The sequence below is a fragment of the Rhinoraja longicauda genome, chromosome 38, assembly GCF_053455715.1.
Source record: "Rhinoraja longicauda isolate Sanriku21f chromosome 38, sRhiLon1.1, whole genome shotgun sequence".
Taxonomy (NCBI): Eukaryota; Metazoa; Chordata; class Chondrichthyes; order Rajiformes; family Arhynchobatidae; genus Rhinoraja; species Rhinoraja longicauda.
Window position 1 is genome coordinate 2,448,205 of NC_135990.1, and position 23,171 is coordinate 2,471,375.

The following is a 23,171-nucleotide window of genomic DNA, read 5'->3' on the forward strand; positions in this document are numbered from 1 at the left end:
TACGGCATTGAATGAACTTGCTCTACGTAACATTGGTTTTGTGCTTTCATTACTGCATGGCTTCTCAGAGAGCTAAAAGCTGTTTATATTTGGCAAGTGTGAATCCTGTTTATAGTTGGCACTTAGAAGAAGCATTGTCCTTTTATGGTAATTGTAAGCACCTTAAGGACACTTCTACAGCCGGCCAGAGATAAATGCCTGAAACATGAGGTAGATCTAAAGTGACGAACACCGCTTTAACATGCTAACATTAAATAACGTGGAATTCATCATCCAAACTACAGAATTAGTTTCAAGAACTTAACTTGTGTCCTAGCAAACTGCCGGTAAATCCTAACCCCCCCCATAAATGACAATTTTGTTCAAAATATGGATCCAAATGAGCAAATATTTTATTTACATCTATAATGGTGAAAATCCCCATTTTAATAAAAATCTGAACAAACAAATCTCATAAATATTCATGTTGCCTCCAACTCTCACGTCTATGAAACACTGATGTGAACAAATAACATTTCTGATGTTTCTTAAGCAAAACACTAAAGATACTGGAGGGTTTGTATGTAATTGAAACTACTTGAAATACTCATAGGATCTGTTAGCATGTGAGCAGATAGAAATGGAGCAAAGGCTTCAGCACAATGATATTTCATCAGAACCATGAAAGATTGGAGAAAACAGAGGGAGACAGAAGGAGGAACTGAGAAAACAGAAATAAACGTGTGACAGAACGAGTTGGGTAGGAAAGATTAAGTAACAAATGGGTTTCAAATAAAAGCAAGAAGAGGTGTTGCTTCAGAGCTCAGCCAATCTAGGTTAAACCCCAGGTAGACACAAAATGCTGGAGTAACTCCAGGTCAGGCAGCATCTCTGGAGAGAAGGAATGGATAACGTTTCAGGTCGAGAAGTTTCAACTGAAGAAGGGTCTCGACCCAAAACATCACCTGTTCCTCTCTCCTGAGATGCTGCCTGACCTGCTGTTACTCCAGCATTTAGTGTCTACCTTCGATTTAATCCAGCATTTGCAATTTTTTCAATAGACAATAGGTGCAGGAGTAGGCCATTCGGCCCTTCGAGCCAGCACCGCCATTCAATGTGATCATGGCTGATCATTCACAATTAGCACCCTGTTCCTGCTCTCTCCCCATACCCCCTGACTCTGCGATCATTAAGAGCTCTATCTAACTCTCTCTTGAAAGCATCCAGAGAATTGACCCCCACTGCCTTCTGAGGTAGAGAATGCCACAGATTTACAACTCTCTGAGTGAAAAAGTTTTTCCTCATCTCCGTTCTAAATGGCCTGCCCCTTATTCTTAAACTGTGGCCCTTGGTTCTGGACATTCCCAACATTGGGAACATGTTTCCTGCCTCTAGCGTGTCCAATCCCTTAATAATCTTATATGTTTCAATAAGATCCCCTCTCATCCTTCTAAATTGCAGTGTCTACAAGCCCAGTCGCTCCAGTCTTTCAGCATCCGACAGTTCCGCCATTCCGGGAATTAACCTAGTGAACCTAGGCTGCACTCCCTCAATAGCAAGAATGTCCTTCCTCAAATTTGGAGACCAAAACTGCACACAGTACTCCAGGTGTGGTCTCACTAGGGCCCTGTACAACTGCAGAAGGACCTCTTTGCTTCTATACTCAACTCCTCTTGTCATGAAGGCCAACATGACAAGAGGAGTCATGCTTTCCTCACTGCATGCTTACTTTCAGTGATTGATGAACAAGGACACCCATATCTCTTTGTACGTCCCCTTTTCCTAACTTGACACCATTCAGATAATCTGCCTTCCTGTTCTTACCACCAAAGTGGATAACCTCACATTTATCCACATTAAACTGCATCTGCCATGCATCTGCCCACTCACACAACCTGTCCAAGTCACCCTGCATCCTCATAACATCCTCCTCACAGTTCACACTACCACCCAGCTTTGTGTCATCTGCAAATTTGCCAATGTTACTTTTAATCCCTTCATCTAAGTCATTAATGTATATTGTAAATAGCTGCGGTCCCAGCACCGAGCCTTGTGGTACCCCACTAGTCACTACCTGCCATTCTGAAAGGGACCTGTTAATCCCTACTCTTTGTTTCCTGTCTGCCAACCAATTTTCTATCCATGTCAGTACCCTACCCCCAATACCATGTGCTCTAATTTTGCCTGCAGGTTAAACCCCGACCTCCATACTGTGTGGGTGGGGTTTGCATGTCCTCCCTGCGATGGTGTGGGCATCTTCTAGGTGCTCTGGTTTTCTCCCATTTCCCAAAAATGCAGGTGGATGGGTTAATTGCCCACTCATCACCACTGCCGCCTTTCCATGCTCCACGAAGCTTTGGAGTTCTGAGTTTTACAATATCAGTCGAATTATATTTACATCAACATCAGTAAAAGTTCATATTTTTGAAATAGCTACATGTACCAGATGAACCAGAAAGGTCATCCAGTAAGCCTGGAAGCTAAATGCACATTACCATGGATGCTTGGTACTCAACAAGTCAAGCATTATCTAAGGATAATTTCTAATAGCAACGGGTTTTTCAACCGTAATGTAAATGATGCCTTGAATGCAAATGGAAATGTTGAAAACTATACTGCAGTTGTGATATTTACATTAAAGTACATTAAGGAGAGAAATGAAAGCTGACATACACAGAAAATAGCATCCTTCCATATCATATGGAAACATAGGGGAAAATGGTAAAATGACTGATGATTCCTTTCCTAAACATTACTGCAATTATTGTAAAGATGTTTATAACAACAATCCTACCCTGAAAGGAAATCGAGCTAAACAAAAGGGAGAACTAAATTGTGTAGGAAGGAACTGTAGATGCTCGTTTCAACCAAAGATAGACACAAAAATCTGGAGTAACTCAGCGAGTCAGACAGCATCTCTGGAGAAAAGGAATAGGTGACCAAAACATCACCTATTCCTTTTCTCCAGAGATGCAGTCTGATCCGCTGAGTTACTCCAGCTTTTTGTGTCTATCTTCGGAGAACTAAATGGGTTAATAGAACTCTTATCAAAGTCATTAATAATAGCTTTTGCGAATATAAGCAAAGTAGTTTATCCCTTCTTAGCCTATTGGAGCCCTTTGGTTGATAACATCATCCATCAGCAGTTCACCACAAGCTCAATGAGAATGGAACTTTGCAAGGGTGAGGGGTAACCTAATTAACCACAAACTAGTTTGACCCCAGTGCTGGGGACAATTTGAGAAACACAGAAATAACATCAAAAAGCAACAACAAAAAACCCGGTAAGTGTTGAGAAATGGAAGAAAAGGCTGAAAATACTTAACAGGCAACATCTGTGGAAAACCAAATCTATCATAGTTCTATAAAAGATAATCAATCTAAAACTTAAACTTTGTTTCTCCCTCCTTAGATAATGTTTGACTTGTTGAGTATTTCCAGCATCTTATATTTTATCCACTTCAGGAATTATGAATTGAATGATGCATTGGTTAAAGGCAAATCATAATAAACAATATTTTCTTATGAAGTAACAGAGGTCAATGGGAGAAAAATATGATTGATGTGCTATTAATGGACTTACCAAACATAAGGTGCTACATAAAAGTCTTGTCATCAAGATTACAGGCAATGGAATAAAAGGGTAGCACAGACAAAAAATCGACCAACGAACTGGAGAGAGACAGCTGTAATGAAACTACTAGACAGTAGTAGACTGTCTTTCATACTGGAGATCAGTACAGATGCTCCCCGACTTACGATGCTTCGACTTACAATATTTTCGGTTTACAATGGGTTTCTCGGAATGTAACCCCATCGTAAGTTGAGGAGCGTCTGTACACTATGGGGTTTCCAAGTTGGTTTTGGAACCACTGCCTTTCTTAATATATTATAATGATTGGGGATTGGGTTTTCATAGCATAAACTCATGTCAAGTCAAATTTATTTGTCACATACACATACACGATGTGCAGTGAAATGAAAGTGGCAATGCCTGCGGGTTGTGCACAAAAATAATTAGTTACAGCATATAAATAAAGTTAATAAGTTACTATTAGTGTCGACAAAAATTTAGTCTCTGGGGTTATAAAAGTTGACAGTCCTGATGGCCTGTGGGAAGAAGCTCCGTCTCATCCTCTCCGTTTTCGCAGCGTGACAGCGGAGGCGTTTGCCTGATCGTAGCATCTGGAACAGTCCGTTACTGGGGTGGCAGGGGTCCCTCATGATCTTGCTTGCTCTGGATCTGCACCTCCTGATGTATAGGTCCTGCAGGGGGATGAGTGTAGTTCCCATGGTGCGTTCTGCCGAACGCACTACTCTCTGCAGGGCCATCCTGTCCTGGGCAGAGCTGTTCCCAAACCAGACTGTAATGTTGCCGGACAGGATGCTCTCTACAGCCCCAGAGTAGAAGCAATGAAGGATCCTCAGAGACACTCTGAATTTCCTCAATTGTCTAAGGTGGTAAAGGCGCTGCTTAGCCTTACCCACCAGTGCGGCAATGTGCGTTGCCCACGTCAGATCCTCTGTGATGCGGACTCCCAAGTATTTAAAACTGCTCACCCTATCCACAGTAGACCCATCTATCTCCAGTGGATGGCTCCAGTACGTCCTTGGATGTTTAGCCCTTCTGAAGTCCACAATCAGCTCCTTTGTTTTAGTGACATTCAAGAGGAGGCTATTGTCCTGACACCAGAGTGCCAGATCAGCCACCTCTTCCCGGTAGGCCTTCTCATCGTTGTTGGAGATCCGGCCCACCACCACAGTGTCATCAGCAAACTTGATGATGGAGTTTGAGCTGAACCTGGCCCCACAGTCATGTGTGTACAGGGAGTACAGTAGGGGGCTAAGGACGCAGCCCTGGGGGGATCCTATGTTCAGAGTGAGGGAGCTAGATGTGTGTTCCCCCATCCTGACCACTTGGGGCCTGGCAGTGAGAAAGTCCAGGACCCAGGCACACAGAGGGTTGCTAAGCCCCAGTTCCATCAGCTTCTCAACCAGTCTGCTGGGGACTATTGTGTTGAATGCTGAACTAAAGTCAATGAACAGCATCCTCACATAGCCCCCCTGGCTGTCCAGATGAGAGAGAGCGGTGTGTAGAACCTGGGAGACCGCATCATCCTGGACCTGTTCGGACCAGGGCCGTTTTTACAACATTATGGGCCCCCGGGCAAAGCAGTGTACTGGGGCCCCTACCGTTATTCTCCCCCACCCCCCTTTCCCTACCAGCCCCCCCCTGTCGTGCCGGCGAAAAGCACTTACCGAAAAGCACTTAGCGATGGACTTAGGGTGCTACATTGTTGCGAAAAGCACTTACAGATCGCTGTGAGAAGCACTTAGTGACCGGAAATGTTGCGAAAAAAGCACTTATTGAACCTACATTTTTAAAGTAGTATTTATTTATTGCAAGTCACTTAACATACACAAATCAGCATGGGGCCCCTATGCTCGTGGGCCCCCGGGCAAGTGCCCATCAGGCCCATGCGTTAAGACGGCCCTGGTTCGGACGGTATGCGAACTGTAGTGGGTCCATGTTGCGAGGAAGGAGGGCGCAGATGTGCTTCTTGACTAGCCTCTCAAAGCATTTCAAGACAACCGAGGTGAGGGCCACTGGTCGGTAGTCATTTAAACACGCTGGAGAGGCATTCTTTGGCACCGGTACAATGATGGATCTTTTGAAGCATGCAGGGACCACGGACTTTGCCAAGGAGAGGTTGAATATTGTGGTGAGCACTGGGGCAAGCTGAGTAGCACAAGACTTTAGTACTCGCCCAGATATACCATCTGGGCCTGCAGCTTTCCTCGTGTTCACACGCGTCAGAGCCCACCTCACCTCATGCTCGGACACCGAGAATGTGTGCACATCCCCGGGGGTGGATCCCCCTCCAGCCTCGCTAGCCAGCGCCCCTTCGGTGCTGTTTTTAGACGGCGAACTGGTGGTGTTACCCATCTCAAACCGTGCATAAAAAGAGTTCAGGTCATCAGCTAAGGAGGAGCCGGCACTTCCGGTTGAGGGAGTGCTGGACCTGTAGCTAGTTATAGTCCGTAGCCCCTGCCAAAGGCGCCTGGTGTCCTGCTGCTCCATCTGTGGCTCCATCTTGTCCCGGTACCTCCTTTTTGCATCCTTCACTGCCCTTCGCAGTTGGTAGGACCCTCCCTTGTAGTGGTCCATGTTGCCGGATGCCAGGCCGGAGTTGTAAGCAGCGGTGCGAGCATTCAAGTCCACGCGAATAGATCTGTCCACCCAGGGTTTTTGGTTAGGGAAGACACTGACCCTTACCGTGGGGATGATGGTATCGGCTATTGTGGCAATGAAGTCCGTAACCGCTTCCGCAAACTCATTTACGTCTCTGGAACTTGTTTGGAACATGTTCCAGTCGACTTCGCTCAGTGCATCTTGCAGCATGGCCTCTGAATGGTCAGCCCACCGTTTTACATCCCTCGTCACTGTCGCTTCCCGTACTATCCGTTGTTTGTACTCCGGCAGCAGGAAAATGGCAGCGTGGTCAGATTTTCCAAAAGGAGGGAGAGAAACGGCCTTGTAGCCTTTCCTGAACGGCGTGTAGCAGTGGTCCAAAGTTCTTTCCCCCCTGGTGACACACGTGATGTGTTGGTAGAAGTTGGGCATGACCTTTTTGAGATTTCCCCTATTGAAGTCTCCAGCCACCAGCACAGCCGCATCAGGGTTCTTGTTTTGGTGTTGACACAACACATCGTGTAGGGTCGACAGTGCCACGTCGGTGTCCGCATGCGGTGGGATATAGACGGCTGTGATGATCACCGAGCTGAACTCCCGGGGTAGGTAGATTGGTCGGCATGAGATAGTTAGATGTTCCAGGTCTGGCAAGCAGGAACGAGAAAGCGTCTTAATATTTCCAGGATTGCACCAGTTATTATTGGTCAAGAAGCAGACTCCTCCGCCCTTGGATTTCCCGGATTCTTCCGTTCTGTCCGCCCGGAAAACAGTGAAGGACTCGGATGGGCAGATCACCTGGTCAGGCACCAGCGGGGTCAGCCATGTTTCGGTCAGACAAAGGATGTTGCAGTCCTTTATGTCCCTCTGGAATCTGATCCTTGCCCTCAGGTCATCCAGCTTGTTCTCCAGGGACTGGACATTGGCCAGAAGTATGCTGGGCAGAGGTGGACGTAAGGCTTGGGTTCTCAGCCTGTTCCGAATCCCCCCTCGCTTCCCTCGGTGTTTTTTCCGACTTTCCCACTGACCTGCGTTCCCACTGCTGCTGCCGCGGTGCGCTCCTTTGATGATCTCTATCGGTATATCGGTGAGTAGTTTTCTGTTTAATAGTGCTCCGGTAGCGCTCGAGTTTAATTTTACGAGCGTTTCCCGGTCGTACATTGGTTAATGCTAAGTGCTAGCACACGCTAGAGCACTTAGGGATAATTTTAAAGTAAACATTCCAGTTTAAAACGCACAGTTCCCGCAGAGCTACCACGACGGCGACTGGACTGGACCGCGCCACCACTCAACATTTGTTAACAAAAATTGGAGGAACAGTGGGGAAGATACAAATAGACTTGAAGGAGATGTGGATGGTGGATTGGCCCAAAAGTGAAATTTAACACTGAGAAATGCGAAGTGTGACATTTTGATGGGAAAGAATGACAATGGGTCAATATAAATTAGAGGACAGAATGCTAAAGGATGTAGAAGAGAGATCGGATAATAAAGTGGGTTATTTGCATTGTTCATTGAAAGTGGCAAGGCAAATTATAAAAGTACATAAAACTACACTAGAAATTGGCCTTTATAAAGAGGCGCAGAATAATACGTTTAAGGAAGTTGTGATGAGCCTTTATAACACACTAATTTTGCCACAACAGGGGTACTGTGCTAATTTCTGGGCATCACACTTGCTTATTCTGGAAGTAGAAACACAAAAATTGATTGAGATCTCATTGACATTTTGGTCCCTTGCTATTAAATGGGTTACTAAATAATGCAGAGCTGGCCCGATGCATTCTAGTTAAGACCAGAAAAGAGTAACGATTCTAATCTGACAATGGTTGAAGCTTTTGCTGATCCATAACTGAATTACTGAAAACAGTCACACATTAAAAAAAAAAAAGACATAATATGTGAAATTAAAATCAAGATTTTACAAATAATAAATAAATGCAAAAAATAATACATACAAATAATACCAAATTTATTTTGCAAATAATCGCCACAAATTTTATAAACAGTGATTTAAAAATTAGCAGGTTGCAATCGCGACCGTGAACTGCGTGGAAACTATATTAAAGGACACGAAGCAACATTGGCGTACAATTGTGTAGGAAGGAACTGCAGATGCTGGTTTAAACCGAAGATAGACACAAAATGCTGGAGTAACTCAGTGGGTCAGGCAGCATCTCTGGAGAGAAGGAATGGTGAGAAGGAATGGGGTCTCCCTCCCCCTGACTCGCAGTATGAAGAAGGGCCTCGACCCGAAGCGTCACCCATTCCTTCTCTCCAGAGATGCTGCCTGTCCCACTGAGTTACTCCGGCATTTTGTGTCTACTGCAGTACAATTCGATTGCTACTTGGTAATCTAGATTTTGCTTGGTGCGAAGCTGTGGTTTCATATTACCAAAATGACAGTCTCTGATCTACCAGTAATTGCTTTGTTAGCAAAGACAGGTAAACGGAGAAACATAGTAAATATTACATGGGATACTGGAGCTCACTGCATTTTCCTTCAAACTAGCAGCCCCTTTACTTATTTAATGATTGTGGCATAAAACTACCTGGAGAATTCAATTTGTTCAAATTACAAATTTAAAATTACACAGTCTTCTGGGCGAGAATTATAACCAAATTTAATTTTAGATTACAGGACAACCTCGTTTTACAACACATTAATAAAATTATTCTAATCACATGAAGATAAATCGTTTTTTGTGTATTAATTCTATTTTTAGAATTTAGCTCAAGCTGTCACGGCAGATGCTAGAATCCAATCTCTAAAACAACACAGCAATCCCACGTCATATTCAAGTGGGAGCAGACCAGATTTCACATTTTAAATCCAAAAGGAGTGCAGGGAATTTGATAAAGATCAAACTATCCAAAAATTAAATATTTAACGCACTTTGTATGCCTGTAAAGCCACCTGTTTTTAACCTGCTCTGTATTGCCCTTGTGTTGGCCCTGCATACTTAAATGCTCAAAGGGATCACAGCTACACAGAGCACTTGGAAAAGCTAAAAATACACTGAACATCAGAATTCATCTACAATGGCTTATGAAATACAGATTAAATCGGAACTTTAAATAACAAATATTGTAAAATATATATTGATATCATTTAATATAGTCCTTCTCTCCCGAGATGCTGCCTGACCTGCTGAGTTACTCCAGCATTTTGTGAATAAATAAATATAAGCTCTCAAATTCTGCTTAGATAAAGCAAAATTATATATACAATAGCATTTGAATTTATTGCAACACTTTTAGTTCTTGAAATCCTGCAAAAAATACAATTTTATGCTTATAAAAGAATAATCATTCAATTTCTTAATTAAGATCATATTTTTGCCTTAATTTGAAGGGATGACTGCATAAAAGATAATGACGGCGTTTACTGCGGTCTATGAATGACAGAAGCAGACTTAACCAGCAACTGCATAACTGCAGAATCATTCAAAGCCTGGAGCACAATTTTGGTCATTTACAACGCTGAAGGGAACTCTGATTAAATGCAATGAATTTAAAACTTAAATTATTATTTAATACAAATATAAACTAAATCCCCCAAAATTCAGATGTTTTCAAAGCACAGGGTTGCCTCAAATAATCACTCATGTTTGACATGTTTAATCTCTAAGCACATGAAAATAGGAAGAGAGGCCAAGCACATAGAATCTTAAAGCAAATTAGAAATATATTTAATTTATGCCTGAACACAGCTTTCAGGATTTATGTTTGTTATGGCAGAGCAATATTCCAGAAAAGATTTGATTGGAAATGCAGTATGGAATTTCCATTTTTCTCTCATTCTGCACATCAGAGAGAATCATTACAATTTGCAATTTAAGTGGGCATTGCTATCCTGCCAATACCTAATGCAACTAGTCTTCAAATATGCACACCAAAATTCAGAAGTTATCTTTCCATAAATCTTGCATTCTAACTTTAATTATATTTCTGTAACTGCTATTTATTCAAGGAATGTCACCAAAACCAATAAACACCTTAACAACAAACACTGATATTAATATTGCAAATTGGGTAGCAACTGGAAAGGCAGAGATTCACTGTGATTTAGCACATCGCCAAATCGTTCAAAAGTATCTTATGCTTGACCTCCTCAGGATTTTCGTGTTTGTGGATTTGCACTTTAATTGCCCTATAAAACTCGCAGCAGGAAGTTAGCTTCCATAATTGAGCACATGTAACCTACAATAAATATTAATGGCTGAATCAATCTCTCTTGTGAGAAACTATTCCGTGGTCTAATTTCTCCAGTAAATGAATAGAAGTAATTTAAAAGTTGTAGAAAGAAACTGATACTGGTTTACACTGAAGATAGACACAAAATGTTGGAGTAACAGCGGGACAGACAGCTTCTCTGGATAGAAGGAATGGGTGATGTTTCGGGTTGAGACCCTTCTTCAGACTGAGAGTTAGGGGAGAGGGAGACACAGAAATAAGGAAGTGTAAGGTGTGAAAATGAGACATCAAAAGAGATGCGAATCAAGGAAATTGTAGAATAGATCATTGTTAGCTAGAAGTAGTTGACAACAAAGCAAACAGAGATAAAATGTAGTCGACAACAGTCAGACTGGTCGGAGAACTGGGAAGGGATGGATAGAAACCATAGAGGAAAGGCAAGGGTTACTTGAAGTTAGAGAAGTCAATATTCATACCGCTGGGATGTAAGCTGCCCAAGGGAAATATGAAATAAAAAGGTCATTGTTACTCTAAGATTTGTGCTCTTCCATCTTCTCTCAGTGCTTGAATAGAATAATTTTTCCTTCACTTTATTCTATTTTTATACCTGCTTGGATATTGATTTCAACTACTCCATCTTATCCTCTTTATCCCTTCCCCCTTCCCAGTTCTCCCACTAGTCTTCCTGTCTCCGACTACATCCTATCGTTGTCCTGTCCCCTCCCGTCATCAGTCTGAAGAAGGGTCTCGACCCGAAGCGTCACCCATTCCTTCTCTCCGGAGATGCTGCCTGACCCGCTGAGTTACTCCAGTATTTTGTGTCTACCTTCGATTTAAACCAGCATCTGCAGTTTTTTTTCCTACTCCATGTTTTCCTCCGTTCTTCCACTTTATAAGACAATCCTTTATCTTCATTCCTGAGGAAGATTTGCTTTGCCCACTATTGAACTGGATGCTCTGCTGCTTCACTCTATGGGGAACTTGCATTTTAAATTTGCCAGACCAGGCTACGAGACACCCCACTTCAGGGAAAATATGGTTCAATATCTAAACTATCCATTATAATACTCAGTACTTTTTGTTATAACTAAGGGGACAAAAGAAAAATATGGTAACCTTAAGCTTGTTCTCTAAGCCTGTCCTCAAATGTATAATAGGAAGCCAAAACAGCAAGATCACTAACCTATCACTCCTATGCTCAAGAATTCAACTTACACATTTGCACAGTCCAAATTTGATACAACCAAATCATCACCTTAATGCTGCAGATTAATGCAGTTCAAAAAGGAATGGCACAGAAACAGGTCGACAGCAGATATTCTAATAATGCCAATACATGTTGCACAATTATTCGACAGCAGCCATTATACAAGTTGACTTCAGGGAATTGCTCTTGAACAAAAGTGCAAAATATAAGAACTTCTAAGTGCTGTAATGCCTAACAATTTAATGCTGTATAAGACCCTCGGTACTTTTTTAAATCTCACACATCCAAACATACCCAAGAACATTCATATGTGTACACACACAAATGGAAACCTTAACATTTAGTTAGTTAATTTTCCTATCTGGACAAAAATGATGAATGCTGCAGTATTCAAGTGCAGAAGGACCTACATATACTACCTATCAACTTAATGCACATTACTGTGCTCTTGCTAAACTGAACAGCTGCATTTTGCAAAAGGAAAACATTTATTAATCAAGGCAGCTACAAACAAAAGAAAAATAACTGGACACAATTACAGTACACAAATGCTACAGCTATTAGGGAATAAATTAAAATACTGCAATAATTTTAAAATGAATCAAGTTTGACACTGTTAATACTGTACCTGGTTGTTAATTCTCAAAGAATTGTTACCACAAAAAAGCAACTTGCATTAGTCAAATGTTAAACCACATCTTTATGAAATATGAACATTTAAAGCAAAATTATTAATGGTGAGCACATTAATTCATAAAAATAACATTCTTAATTGATTCATTCTTATCACCTCTGAAAAGTCATGTGAATGTAATATTATTGCATTTATGTAACATTTTACTATGTTGTCTCAGACCATCCAGTAAATGTATCGCTTACTGTGTTTACATGGTGCTCAATTTGTAGCATTTTGAATATGATTTGAACTTAAACCTGACAATTCTGTATCAGACTACAAATATAAAAATAAATCTGACTCTAACCAGCACATTGAAATAAAGATGGATTTTCACTACAATAGGTCCCATATTGCACATTTCAGAATGTGCATGCAAATTACATGCACACACATTTAATTTTGTAGCTTTGTAAAAAACATTTCTGGCTTTCATTACTGAGACTAAATGGGCTGCAATCAAAACAATATTAAAAAAATCTCACAAGACATTGTACTTTCTACATCGGAGGCAGGGCTGTTGGATGTGAAGCAAGTCTGCTCTCCCAACAGCACAGGCAACAATTATAATTAATCATAGGTTGCTGCTAAATTAGAGGGTCCTTTTCTGAAAAATTTGGGAGCTAAAATGCACCATAATTTAGACAGCACAAATAGTGTTTTAAACCAGCAGCAATTTTAGCTTGAAAGAAAAAGGATCTACACAAAAATGGACGTTACAGAAAACATTAAACTTTAAAATACATAAAGTTGAGGAAACACTCAGCTGCTTTGAGAAAGAAACTGACTTCATGTTTCAAGTTAAAGACTATCAGAACTGGACAACCAACATTCAGTTTCCTCCATCAATTGAGAACATTGGGTTTTGCTAGCAAATCGTTTAATTATATGCCATTAACATTATAAAATCTAAATGACAATCTTCCACGCACTAGATAACAAGTCAATGGTAAGATTATGGGTCACGTGCAGGCGGAAGAGATTAGATTAACTTGGCATCATGTTCTGCATGGACCTTGAGGCCGTAGGGCCTGATCCCATGCTGTTTTCTTCTGCATTATGTTATGGAAGATTCACACTACACAAAAATCTGGTAATTTATTCAGCAACCACGCAAAATCAATTTCAAAAATAATAAGACCGTGATCTAAATAATAATGGACAATGGGAAGGAGAAAGCGATTGAGAAATTTCTCCTGGTTCACCTGATGAAATCTGTCATCTTAGTTCAAATTAAAGCCACTGGCAAATGAAAAAGTGATGGGGGAGGGGGGACAGCTGTTTTTCCCCTGACCCCTCTTTCCATCCCCAAAACACCATCAATTTGTGATGAACGGCTCCTTATCACCCACAAGCAACTGCTGTAGCTTTCCTGTTGACTTTCCAAAGTAGGCATGAGAGAAAGGCAAATTAGCCTGACATGCAAGCCACTTGTAGCCCCGGCACCAATTATCCCAATTCTCCGCAGGTAAAATTTGAAGACCATAGTTTGGTAAAAGCACCATGTAAACAGAGTAAAGACAGTCAGCACACAAACAGAACTCAAAAATGCAAACTTCAAGCAGCAGTTGGATTTGATTATTATAAAGAGAATCTCAATTACATTTCTTCAATGAGTCTGCCCCCATTTATGTCCCTTTTGGGTGTGGACTGAACTACACATACAGAGGAGTGATCAGGGGTTTACTTTCCTTCCACTGAGTTAGTAAGTCTCAGTACATTGGGTGCTCCAAGCAACTTTCTCTTCTCCAGTTCATGAAAGCAGCCAATGTCAGTGGATATTCCTAGTAATTCCCCATAGATATCGGCTAAGATCAGATGAGTCTTAGCTGAAAGTCACTCAACCATCCTGCAATGTTTAACCTGACAACTTATGACAAACACAAGTCATGATATCAAGAAGGAATTTGCAAAAGATTATTATAATTAAACAAGTAAATCTCCCTTTACAGCATGAATGGCAGCAAATGCATTTGTCATCATTGTTTTTTCAATTAAGTTAAAAATCCAATGATGCATTCTAAATGAATAAATACAATGAGGTGTTCATAAATAAGGGGGAAAGGTGTGGGCTTTTAGGATGCGGCCAATCATTTCAATGAAATACTTACTGGAGACACAGCACCTTGGAGGACACATTTGGCATTATAACATAGGAACAAATACCAAAGACGTTACCAGAGGATCATTAGGATGATGGACACAAAATGCTGGAGTAACTCAGCGGGGCAGACAGCATCTCCAGAGAGAAGGAATGGGTGACATTTCGGGTCAAGACCTTTCTTCGGACATCATTAGGATGATGCTGTGTCTTATGACAAACCCGACCAGCTAAACTGCGGAGAATTTAAGACAATAACGTGACATCTGCAACCTAGTACTTTCTGTGCTGAAAAAAGAGAACTAGGTTTACTAAATAAGAATTGCCTGTCATTTAATTTAAGACTCAAATCCCATGATTATCTCAAAATATTGAACCATTCTTCAATTCCACATATTTCTTTCCTTTTAAAAAGCTGTTTGGGGGCATGAAATTCTCTAAGAGACTTGTAAATGGAAATAAATAACATTGCAAAATTCCTTGTTCCAAACAAGAATAAGGCACAAATAGTGCAGTTATTAAAAAAAATAGACAATCTGACTGTTAACACGAAGAGAACTAAAGGTAATGACAAGACTCCTGCAAGCAAACAACTCAAATAGCTCAAAGTAGCATGCTAACAAATTTAGATCACTATCGAAGAAACTGAATCTACAACATCTTAAAATGGCCTTTTTTCAAATGGTCTCATTGAAGGAAACAGAGGGTGATGGTGGAAGGTTGCTTCTCAGACTGGAGGCCTGTGACTGGTGGTATGCCTCAGGGTTCGGTACTGGGCCCATTACTGTTTGTCATCTACATCAGTGATTTGGATGAGAACATACATGGCAAGATTAGCAAGTTTGCTGATGAAACAAAAATGGGTGGTTTTGCAGATGGTGAAGATGGTTGTGAAAAATTGCAGCATGATCTTGATCGATTGACCAGGTGGGCTGAGGAATGGCTGATGGAATTTAATACAGAGAAATGTGAGGTGTTGCATTTTGGAAAGTCTAACATGGGCAGGACCTACACAGTGAATGGTAGGGCTCTGGGGAGTGTTGTAGAGCAGAGGGATCTAGGAGTGCAGGTGCATTGTTCATTGAAGGTTGAGTCGCAGGTAGATAAGGTGGTCAAAAAGGCTTTTGGTACATTGGCCTTCATCAGTGAGAGCACTGAGTATAGAAGTTGGGAGGTCATGTTGCAGTTGTATAAGATGTTGGTGAGACCGCATATAGAATATTGTGTTCAGTTCTGGGCACCATGTTATAGGAAAGTTGTCAAACTGGAAAGGGTGCAGAGATTTACGAGGATGTTGCCAGGACTAGAGGGTCTAAGCTATAGGTAGAGGTTGAGCAGGCTGGGACTTTATTCCCTGGAGTGCAGGAGGATGAGGGGTGATCTTATAGAGGTGTATAAAATCATGAGAGGAATAGATCGGGTGGATGCACAGAGTCTCTTGCCCAGAGTAGGGGAATCGAGGACTAGGGCACATAGGTTTAAGGTAAAAGGAAAAATATATAATAGAAATCTGAGGGGAATATTTTGCGCACAAAGGGTGGTGGGTGTATGGAACAAGGTGCCGGTGGAGGAAGTTGAAGCTGGGACTATCCCTGCATTTAAGAAATGGTTGGACAGATACATGGATAGGACAGGTTTGGAGGGATATGGACCAAATGCAGGCAGGTGGAACTAGTGTCGCTGGGACATGTTGGCTGTTGTGGGCAAGTTGGGACGAAGGGCCTATTTCCACACTATGACTATATTTATTTCAAAAAGCACCCTATATATAAACAGAAACTACAAAAAAAAACTCCGCAGATCAGGCAGCATCTGTTTGTAGAGAAACGGATCAGCAAACAAACAAGCTTTAAGATGCAGAGAAAGGCCGTGGATGGAAAGCACAAAGAATATCTGTGAGAAGCACTACTGAGCTTTTCCAACAGTTTCTGGTTTTATTTCAGGTTTCCAGCATCTAACGTTTTTACCTTTTGAGTTAGTTTTACTAAATAGAAAACGGCTTACAATTTTGTTTTCACACATTTAATACTCAGCTCACCAAATTCTCAAAAAAAACCCCACCGGCATCTCAATTCAGTTAAAAGTTGTTAAAAATTGCAATATATTTTGAAGTCTTCATTTTTTAAAAAAATGATGGATTGATTCAGAAATTAAGACACCTTATGACATTTTATTAGGGCCGAACTTGATTTATTTTTAAATGAGACAATTTGAACTTAGACAATTTATAATATTAATTCTCAGTTTTTCTTCAGAATAGTTTGGGCAGAAATTAATTTTGCAATACTTTCAAAATGCTACCTTTCAAATAAAATCATGTTTTTGCCTCCATGTTGCTGAGCCTCACCTCTTCAATGTTAATTTCTGATAGGTTTTCACAAAATATTTTCAGAGGAGCATGGATAATTTCATATAATGGTGAATGAAGTGAATTATATTATTAAATAACTGCATCCCACCATGTCTAAATTAAATCGCTTGTAAACCTCAGGGTGACTGAACAGGGCAGTGACAAAACCATTACAAGCACTGAGATGGTTCACACTTGAAAGCTTCCCAGGGCCAGGTCAATTGGATGAGCAATATAAATCCTAGACTTGCCAACAATGACCATCTCCCAAGATCAGAGAAAAATACAACTTACACAAAATTACTGAGAAATGATTACCATGTTACAATGTATAAAAAATAAATTTCAGAATATAGAACATCTGCATTCACAACCAGGCCTATTTTGGAAGTATTAAATCAGTCCAAATTTAGATTTAATTAAAGGGTGCTGAGAAGGATGTTGCCAGGACTAGAGGTCCTGAGCTGTAGGGAGAGATTGAGCAGACGAGGACTTCATTCATTGGAGCGCAGGAGGATGAGGGGTGGTTATCTTATAGAGGTGTATAAGATAATGAGAGGAATATATAGGGTAAATGAACGGAGTATTTTACTCAGAGTAGGGGAGTCAAGAACCAGAGCGCATCGGTTTAAGGAGAGGGGGGAAAACATTTAATAGGAACCTGAGGAGCAAGGTTTTCTTCAAACGAATGGTGGGTGGCAGGTATATGGAACGAGCTGCCAGAGGAGGCAGTCGAGGCAACTTAAAAAAAAACCATTTGGACAGGTACATGAATAGGACTATAGGGATACAGGTTAACACAGGCGTAGGCAAGTTGGGCTGAAGGGCCTGTTTCCACGTTCTATATGGATTTTCAACAGTTTGTGGATTGTGTTACTGGGGCCACACTGACATTGTAATGCTTGCGATATTTCCTCACAATAATTGCTCGAGTGCATCGAATTATCCAAAACGACACCCTGAGAGGATAATTCTGACAGGACAAAAATAAAATGTGTATTAAAAACAATGGCTCAGATATAGAATTTCACCAATTTCAATTTACTGCTGACAAAATAAAAATGATTAATAATGAATAAGGAACAAAATATGAAAATATAATAATGAATCCTCTGCAGCCAGTTTATTACAGTTCAACAAGATGATTTTAAATGCATTTGCTGCTGCCTCAAACCACACAAAAGCCGTACTGATAACCTAGAAATATTTAATTTCTAGTTCAAGTTATTGCCTTTCAATATTTTACCTTTCCTGCAAGTTCTGGCCTAGATTGCAAAGCGGAATATGACAAGGAAATGAATAGCATCACTGCACTGCACTGCAGTATTGTTCACCCTTTGCAAATGGATCATTACTGCAGAACAGCCCTCAATCCAATTGTAATGCAATATCACAATTGTTCCAATTATAAAATGCTGCTGCATTTTGACCCTTTGCAGGCGCTTGGCCTGTATTTAATTGAGAGGTGGGAAAACATTGAAAACATTAAATAGGTTGCAGGGCAAGGGGAGAGATGGAATTCCAGTGCATTGAGTTTGCATTTGTTTGTGTTGACAGTTATAAAATATAAAAATACATGTGATGCATCATAGCTAGTCAAATTAAAACATTCATATAATAAGACTCCACCCCGACCTTGTGCTAAACCAAGGTTATCACTCACTAGGACAAGGGCAATCTTTCCTTCCTAGATCTTGGATCTTCCCAGCTCCAATAACCCAGCACTCACTTTACACTGCAAGGCCCAAGACCTCACTCTTCCACCTATCATGGATGCAGGTATTCTGCCACTGTACCCTATCCACCCAACCCCCCAATTCCTCCCTCAAACCAACATTGTGTCAGTCTTCAACTCCCCCAACCTTGCCCCTCATCACACACCTGGGTATCCACAACTCCAGAACCACCCCCCTTGCCAATGCACAGGTTTCCCAGTCCTCTCATTGACACCCTCCCCTCTGGGTTCCCTCAGTTATTTTCTGACTGCTCTAGATCAAACCCACCCCAGTACCTTTCTCCTATCCCATGACTGTCCAAGCACTCCACTCCCTCTTCCTGCACCACCCCTCCCTGTTTCCTGGCCATCCCTCTCTACAACATCCCCAGCAAATAATATCCCGGTGCTCACTCGCCCAGCCCGTCACCTGGCTCCAACTCCTGTCACTTTGGTCCTCCAGCACCCACTATCTTCCCCCATTGCACTCCTTCTCCACTCTCCACCGCCCCTGGTCCTCCAGCCCCCACCTCCCCTGGTCCTCCAGCCCACATCCCCGATTCCTACAGCCCCTTCCTCTTCCCACCCTGGTTGCTCAACCCCCCCCCCCCCTCCCCATCCCCATCTAGACCACTTCCCCCAACTTTGACCGAAGCCTCCTATCTCCTCCCCCTTATCCTACAGTCCCCAATATTTTCCCTGGTCCTCCAGCCCCCGCCCCCCGTGGTCCCTTCTCCCCCCCCACCCTGGCTCCAACCCCACCCCCAACCTCCTGCAGCCACCTTTCCCCTCCTTCTAGCCCACTCCCCCCACCTTTGTCCTTCCCTTGATCCCCAACCCCCCCCCCAGAAAGTCCCACCAGTTTTCCATCCTCTACCCCTCCCCCCATCTCTACCCCCTTCCTCCCCCCACTCCCTCTCCTACACCCACTCCTTCCCCTACCCCCACTCCACCCCTACCTCCTCTTCTACCCTCTCCCCCTCCCCATCTCTACCCCCTCCTCCCCTCTCCCTCCCTCCTTTCCCCATCTCTACCCACGCCTCCCCCTCTTCTACCCCACTCCCTCCCCTCTTTCCCTCCCCTCCTCTACCCCCTCTCTCTCCCCATCTCTACCCCCTCCTCCCCTTCCTCCTCCCCACCACTCCCGCTTTCCCCCACTCCCCTTCCCACTCTCTCCCTCAGTCCTCTTCTAACCCTCTCTCCCTCCCTCCTCTTCTACCTCCCTCCCTCCTCTTCTACCCCCTCCCCCTCTTTCACCTCCCTCCCTCCTCTTCTACCCCCTCCCCCTCTTTCCCTCCCCATCTTTACCTCCTCCTCCTCCCCTCCTTCCTCTCCCCATCCCTCCCCCCTCTCCCCTCTTCTACCCAATCTCTCTCCCCTCTTTCCCTCCCCTCCTCTACCCCCTCTCTCCCCATCTCTACCCCCTCCTCCTCTTCCTCCTCCACTCCCCCCCACTCTCTCCCTCAGTCCTCTTCTACCCCTCTCTCCCTCCCTCCTCTTCTACCCCCTCCCCTTCTTTCCCTCCCCATCTCTACCTCTTCCTCCCCCTCCCTCCCCCCTCTCCCCATCCCTCCCCTCTCCCTTCCTCCCCCCTCTCCCCATCCCTCCCCTCTCCTCCCCTACCCCCTCCCTCCTCTTCTACCCAATCTCTCCCCTTCCCCTCCCCTCCTCTACCCCCTCTTCTCTTCCCTCCCTCCCCCTGTCTCTCCCCCTCTTCTCTCTCTCTCTGTCCTTCTCCCCCCCCGCCCGGGCTCGGCCTCCCTCAGCCCAGGCCCCAGGGAGGCCCCGATCTCCCGGTCTGCAGGCCCCGGGCCCCGGGCCACACTCACCGCTCTGTCCGCGGACGGGCTCCAGCCGGAGCGAGAGCGCGAGGAGCGCGCACACGGCGGCGCCGAGGCGAGCGGGGCCGCGAGCCGTTGCCATGGTGCCGGGGGAGGGGGTGGGGACGGAGCCGCCGCTGCCGCTGCCGCTGCTCAGGGCTCGGTGTGTCCGCGCGACTGCCGCCCGCTCCGCTCCGCGCCGTCCCCGCCCCGCCGTGGACAGCGGTGACGCAGTGCTCCCCTCCCCGCCGCCGGTGGCGCTGCCGAGCTCCACTCCGGTGCCCTGCAGTTTCCTCGCCAGGCCACCGGTGGCGCTGCCGAGCTCACTCTGCCGCGTTTCCGCACCCCCGCCGCCGGTGGCGCTGCTGAGCTCACTCCGCCACAGGAGGTATAAGAAGATAACTGCAGATGCTGGTACAAATCGAAGGTATTTATTCACAAAATGCTGGAGTAACTCAGTAGGTCAGGCAGCATCTCGGGAGAGAAGGAATGGGTGACGTTTCGGGTCGAGACCGCGCTGCCCTGCAGTTTCCTCGCCAGGCCACTGGTGGCGCTGCCGAGCACACCCCGCGCTCTGCCACTGGTGGCGCTGCCGAGCACACCCCCCGCGCTCCGCCACTGGTGGCGCTGCCGAGCGCACCCCCGCGCTCCGCCACTGGTGGCGCTGCCGAGCACACGCCGCCACCGGTGGCGCCGCGTTTCCGCACCCCGCTCACTCCGCCACTACGCCACAGGAGGGGGAGCTGCCCCTGCGATTCCCTACTCTGCCATCGGTGGCGCTGCTGAGCTCAAAGGAGGCGCTGCCCTGCGTCAGAGAAGGCGCTGCTCCGCACCAAAGATACTAGAGGAGCACGATAGACCACTCGACCCTAAAAACCGTAGTGGGTCAAGGCGCCATTTAGTAGGCAGAAACTTGCAGAAACATTTAAAAAGAAAAATAACAAAAATCTGTGAGTTGATAGATGAGATATATTCTGCATTTTCATGGTGCTAAAGAAGGGTCTCGACCCGAAACGTCACCCATTCCTTCTCTCCTGAGATGCTGCCTGACCTGCTGAGTTACCCCAGCATTTTGTGATACCTTCCAAATGGTACCAGCATCTGCAGTTATTTTCCTACACATCTCAGTATAGGTGATTTCAACGGAGTGGTTCATCTTGCTCCTCTAGTATCTTTGCTCCACACTCTGCCACAAGAGGCGCTGCCCTGCGATTCCCTCGCCAGGCCACCGGTGGCGCTTCCGAGCACACTCTGCGGTCCGCCACACTCTGTGGTAAATGTTTCACCCTTTATCAGTACACTGTGTACGGCTTGATTATATTCATGTATAGTCTTTTCTTTCACTTGATAGCAGGCAAACAAAAGCTTTTCACTGTTTGGTTTAGTATATTGTCACATGAACTGAGGTACAGTGAAAATCTTTTTTGGTGCATGCTACCTAGTCAGCGGAAAGACTATGCATGATTAAAATCAGGTCGTCCACAGTGTACAGATGCAGAATAAAGGGAATAAAGTTTTGTGCAAGATAACGTACATAAAGATTGTCCCAAGGTCTCCATTGAGCTAGATTGTAGGTCAGGTCTGCTCTCTACTTGGTGTTGTTTTGGGCCGGCACAGTGGCGCAATGGTAGAGTTGCTGCCTTACAGTGCCAAAGACCCGGGTTCGATCCTGACTACAGGTGCTGCCTGTACAGAGTTTATACGTTCTCCACGTGAACGCGTAGGTTTTCTCTGGGTGCCCCGGTTTCCTCCCACACTCCAAAGATGTACAGGTTTTTTAGGTTAATTGGTTTCTGTAAAATTGTAAACTCGTCCCTCGAGTGTAGAATAGTGCTAGTGTTTGGGGTGATCGGCGGTCAGCGTGGACCCGGTGGGCTGAAGGGCCTGTTTCCGCGCTGTATCTCGAAAGTGTAAAGTAAAGTCTAACAAAGCTGGGAAGGAACTGTCCCTGAATCTGGATGTATGCGTTTGCAAGCTTCTGTACTTCTTGTTGACCTTGTGACATGTGACAATAGACAATAGGTGCAGGAGTAGGCCATTCGGCCAGCACCGTCATTCAATGTGATCATGGCTGATCATTCACAATCAGTACCCCATTCCTGCCCTCTCCCCATACCCCCTGACTCCGCTAGCTCTCTCTTGAAATCATCCAGAGAATTGGCCTCCACTGCCTTCTGAGGCAGAGAATTCCACAGATTTACAACTCTGACTGAAAAAGCTTTTCCTCATCTCCGTTCTAAATGGCCGACCCCTTATTCTTAAACTGGTTCTGGACCCCTGCAACATTGGGAACATGTTTCCTGACAATACCTGAACTAAACTAAACTAAACTAAACTACACTAAACTACACTAAACTAAAGTTAACTTAACTCAATTAAACTCAACTACACTAAATTACATTAAACTACACTAAACTACACTAAACTAAACTAAACAAACAAAACTTTAAGGAAGGGAGATATAAAGGCTGGAGTTTGCAAACATACAAACCAGAATATATCTCCCAGTCTTAAAATAGCAGATGATGTATTGCGGTTGTGATGATTCACACATTGCTTTAGCTGGAGTTATGGGGCTCACATTATCGACCTCCTCATGGTGATCCCTGTCAACTGACCTCAGTCAGGCGAACGACAACTTCATAACTTCTGCTGCCTCAAACGCAAGAAGAAGCTGGGGTTATAATTGCTCAGCTGCTGTTCTTCAGACAGAGGGAACCGCATGTTGCCGGAGTCACCATCACGAGACAGTGGCAGCTGCTCAATCAGTGAGACCAGGAGCTGCTGTTTGCCTTCAACTCACACAGAGAGGTAAGAGTAGGAGTAGGCCACTCGGCCCCTCAAGCCTGTCCTACCATTCAATATCGTCATGCCTCATCCACCCCATACCTTACCTCTTCTGAGTTTAGTTTAGCGCAGGAACAGACCAGCGACCCC

The 23,171-nt window shown here is 44.1% G+C and overlaps 1 protein-coding gene across 2 annotated transcripts in view; it reads right to left on the reverse strand.

Annotated features, from left to right (window-relative positions):
• Window positions 1–20,488, reverse strand: part of LOC144610819 (neuroplastin-like) — a 56,913-nt gene extending 36,425 nt beyond the window's left edge. Inside the window, exon 1 of one of the 2 annotated variants that reach the window (XM_078429744.1) lies at window positions 20,244–20,488. In XM_078429744.1, the coding sequence (XP_078285870.1) occupies window positions 20,244–20,337 (94 nt within the window). In that variant the 5' untranslated portion in view covers window positions 20,338–20,488. The remainder of the gene's footprint in view (window positions 1–20,243) is intronic. The other variant, XM_078429743.1, reaches the window with a different exon arrangement.
• Between the last annotated feature and the right edge of the window lie 2,683 nt (window positions 20,489–23,171).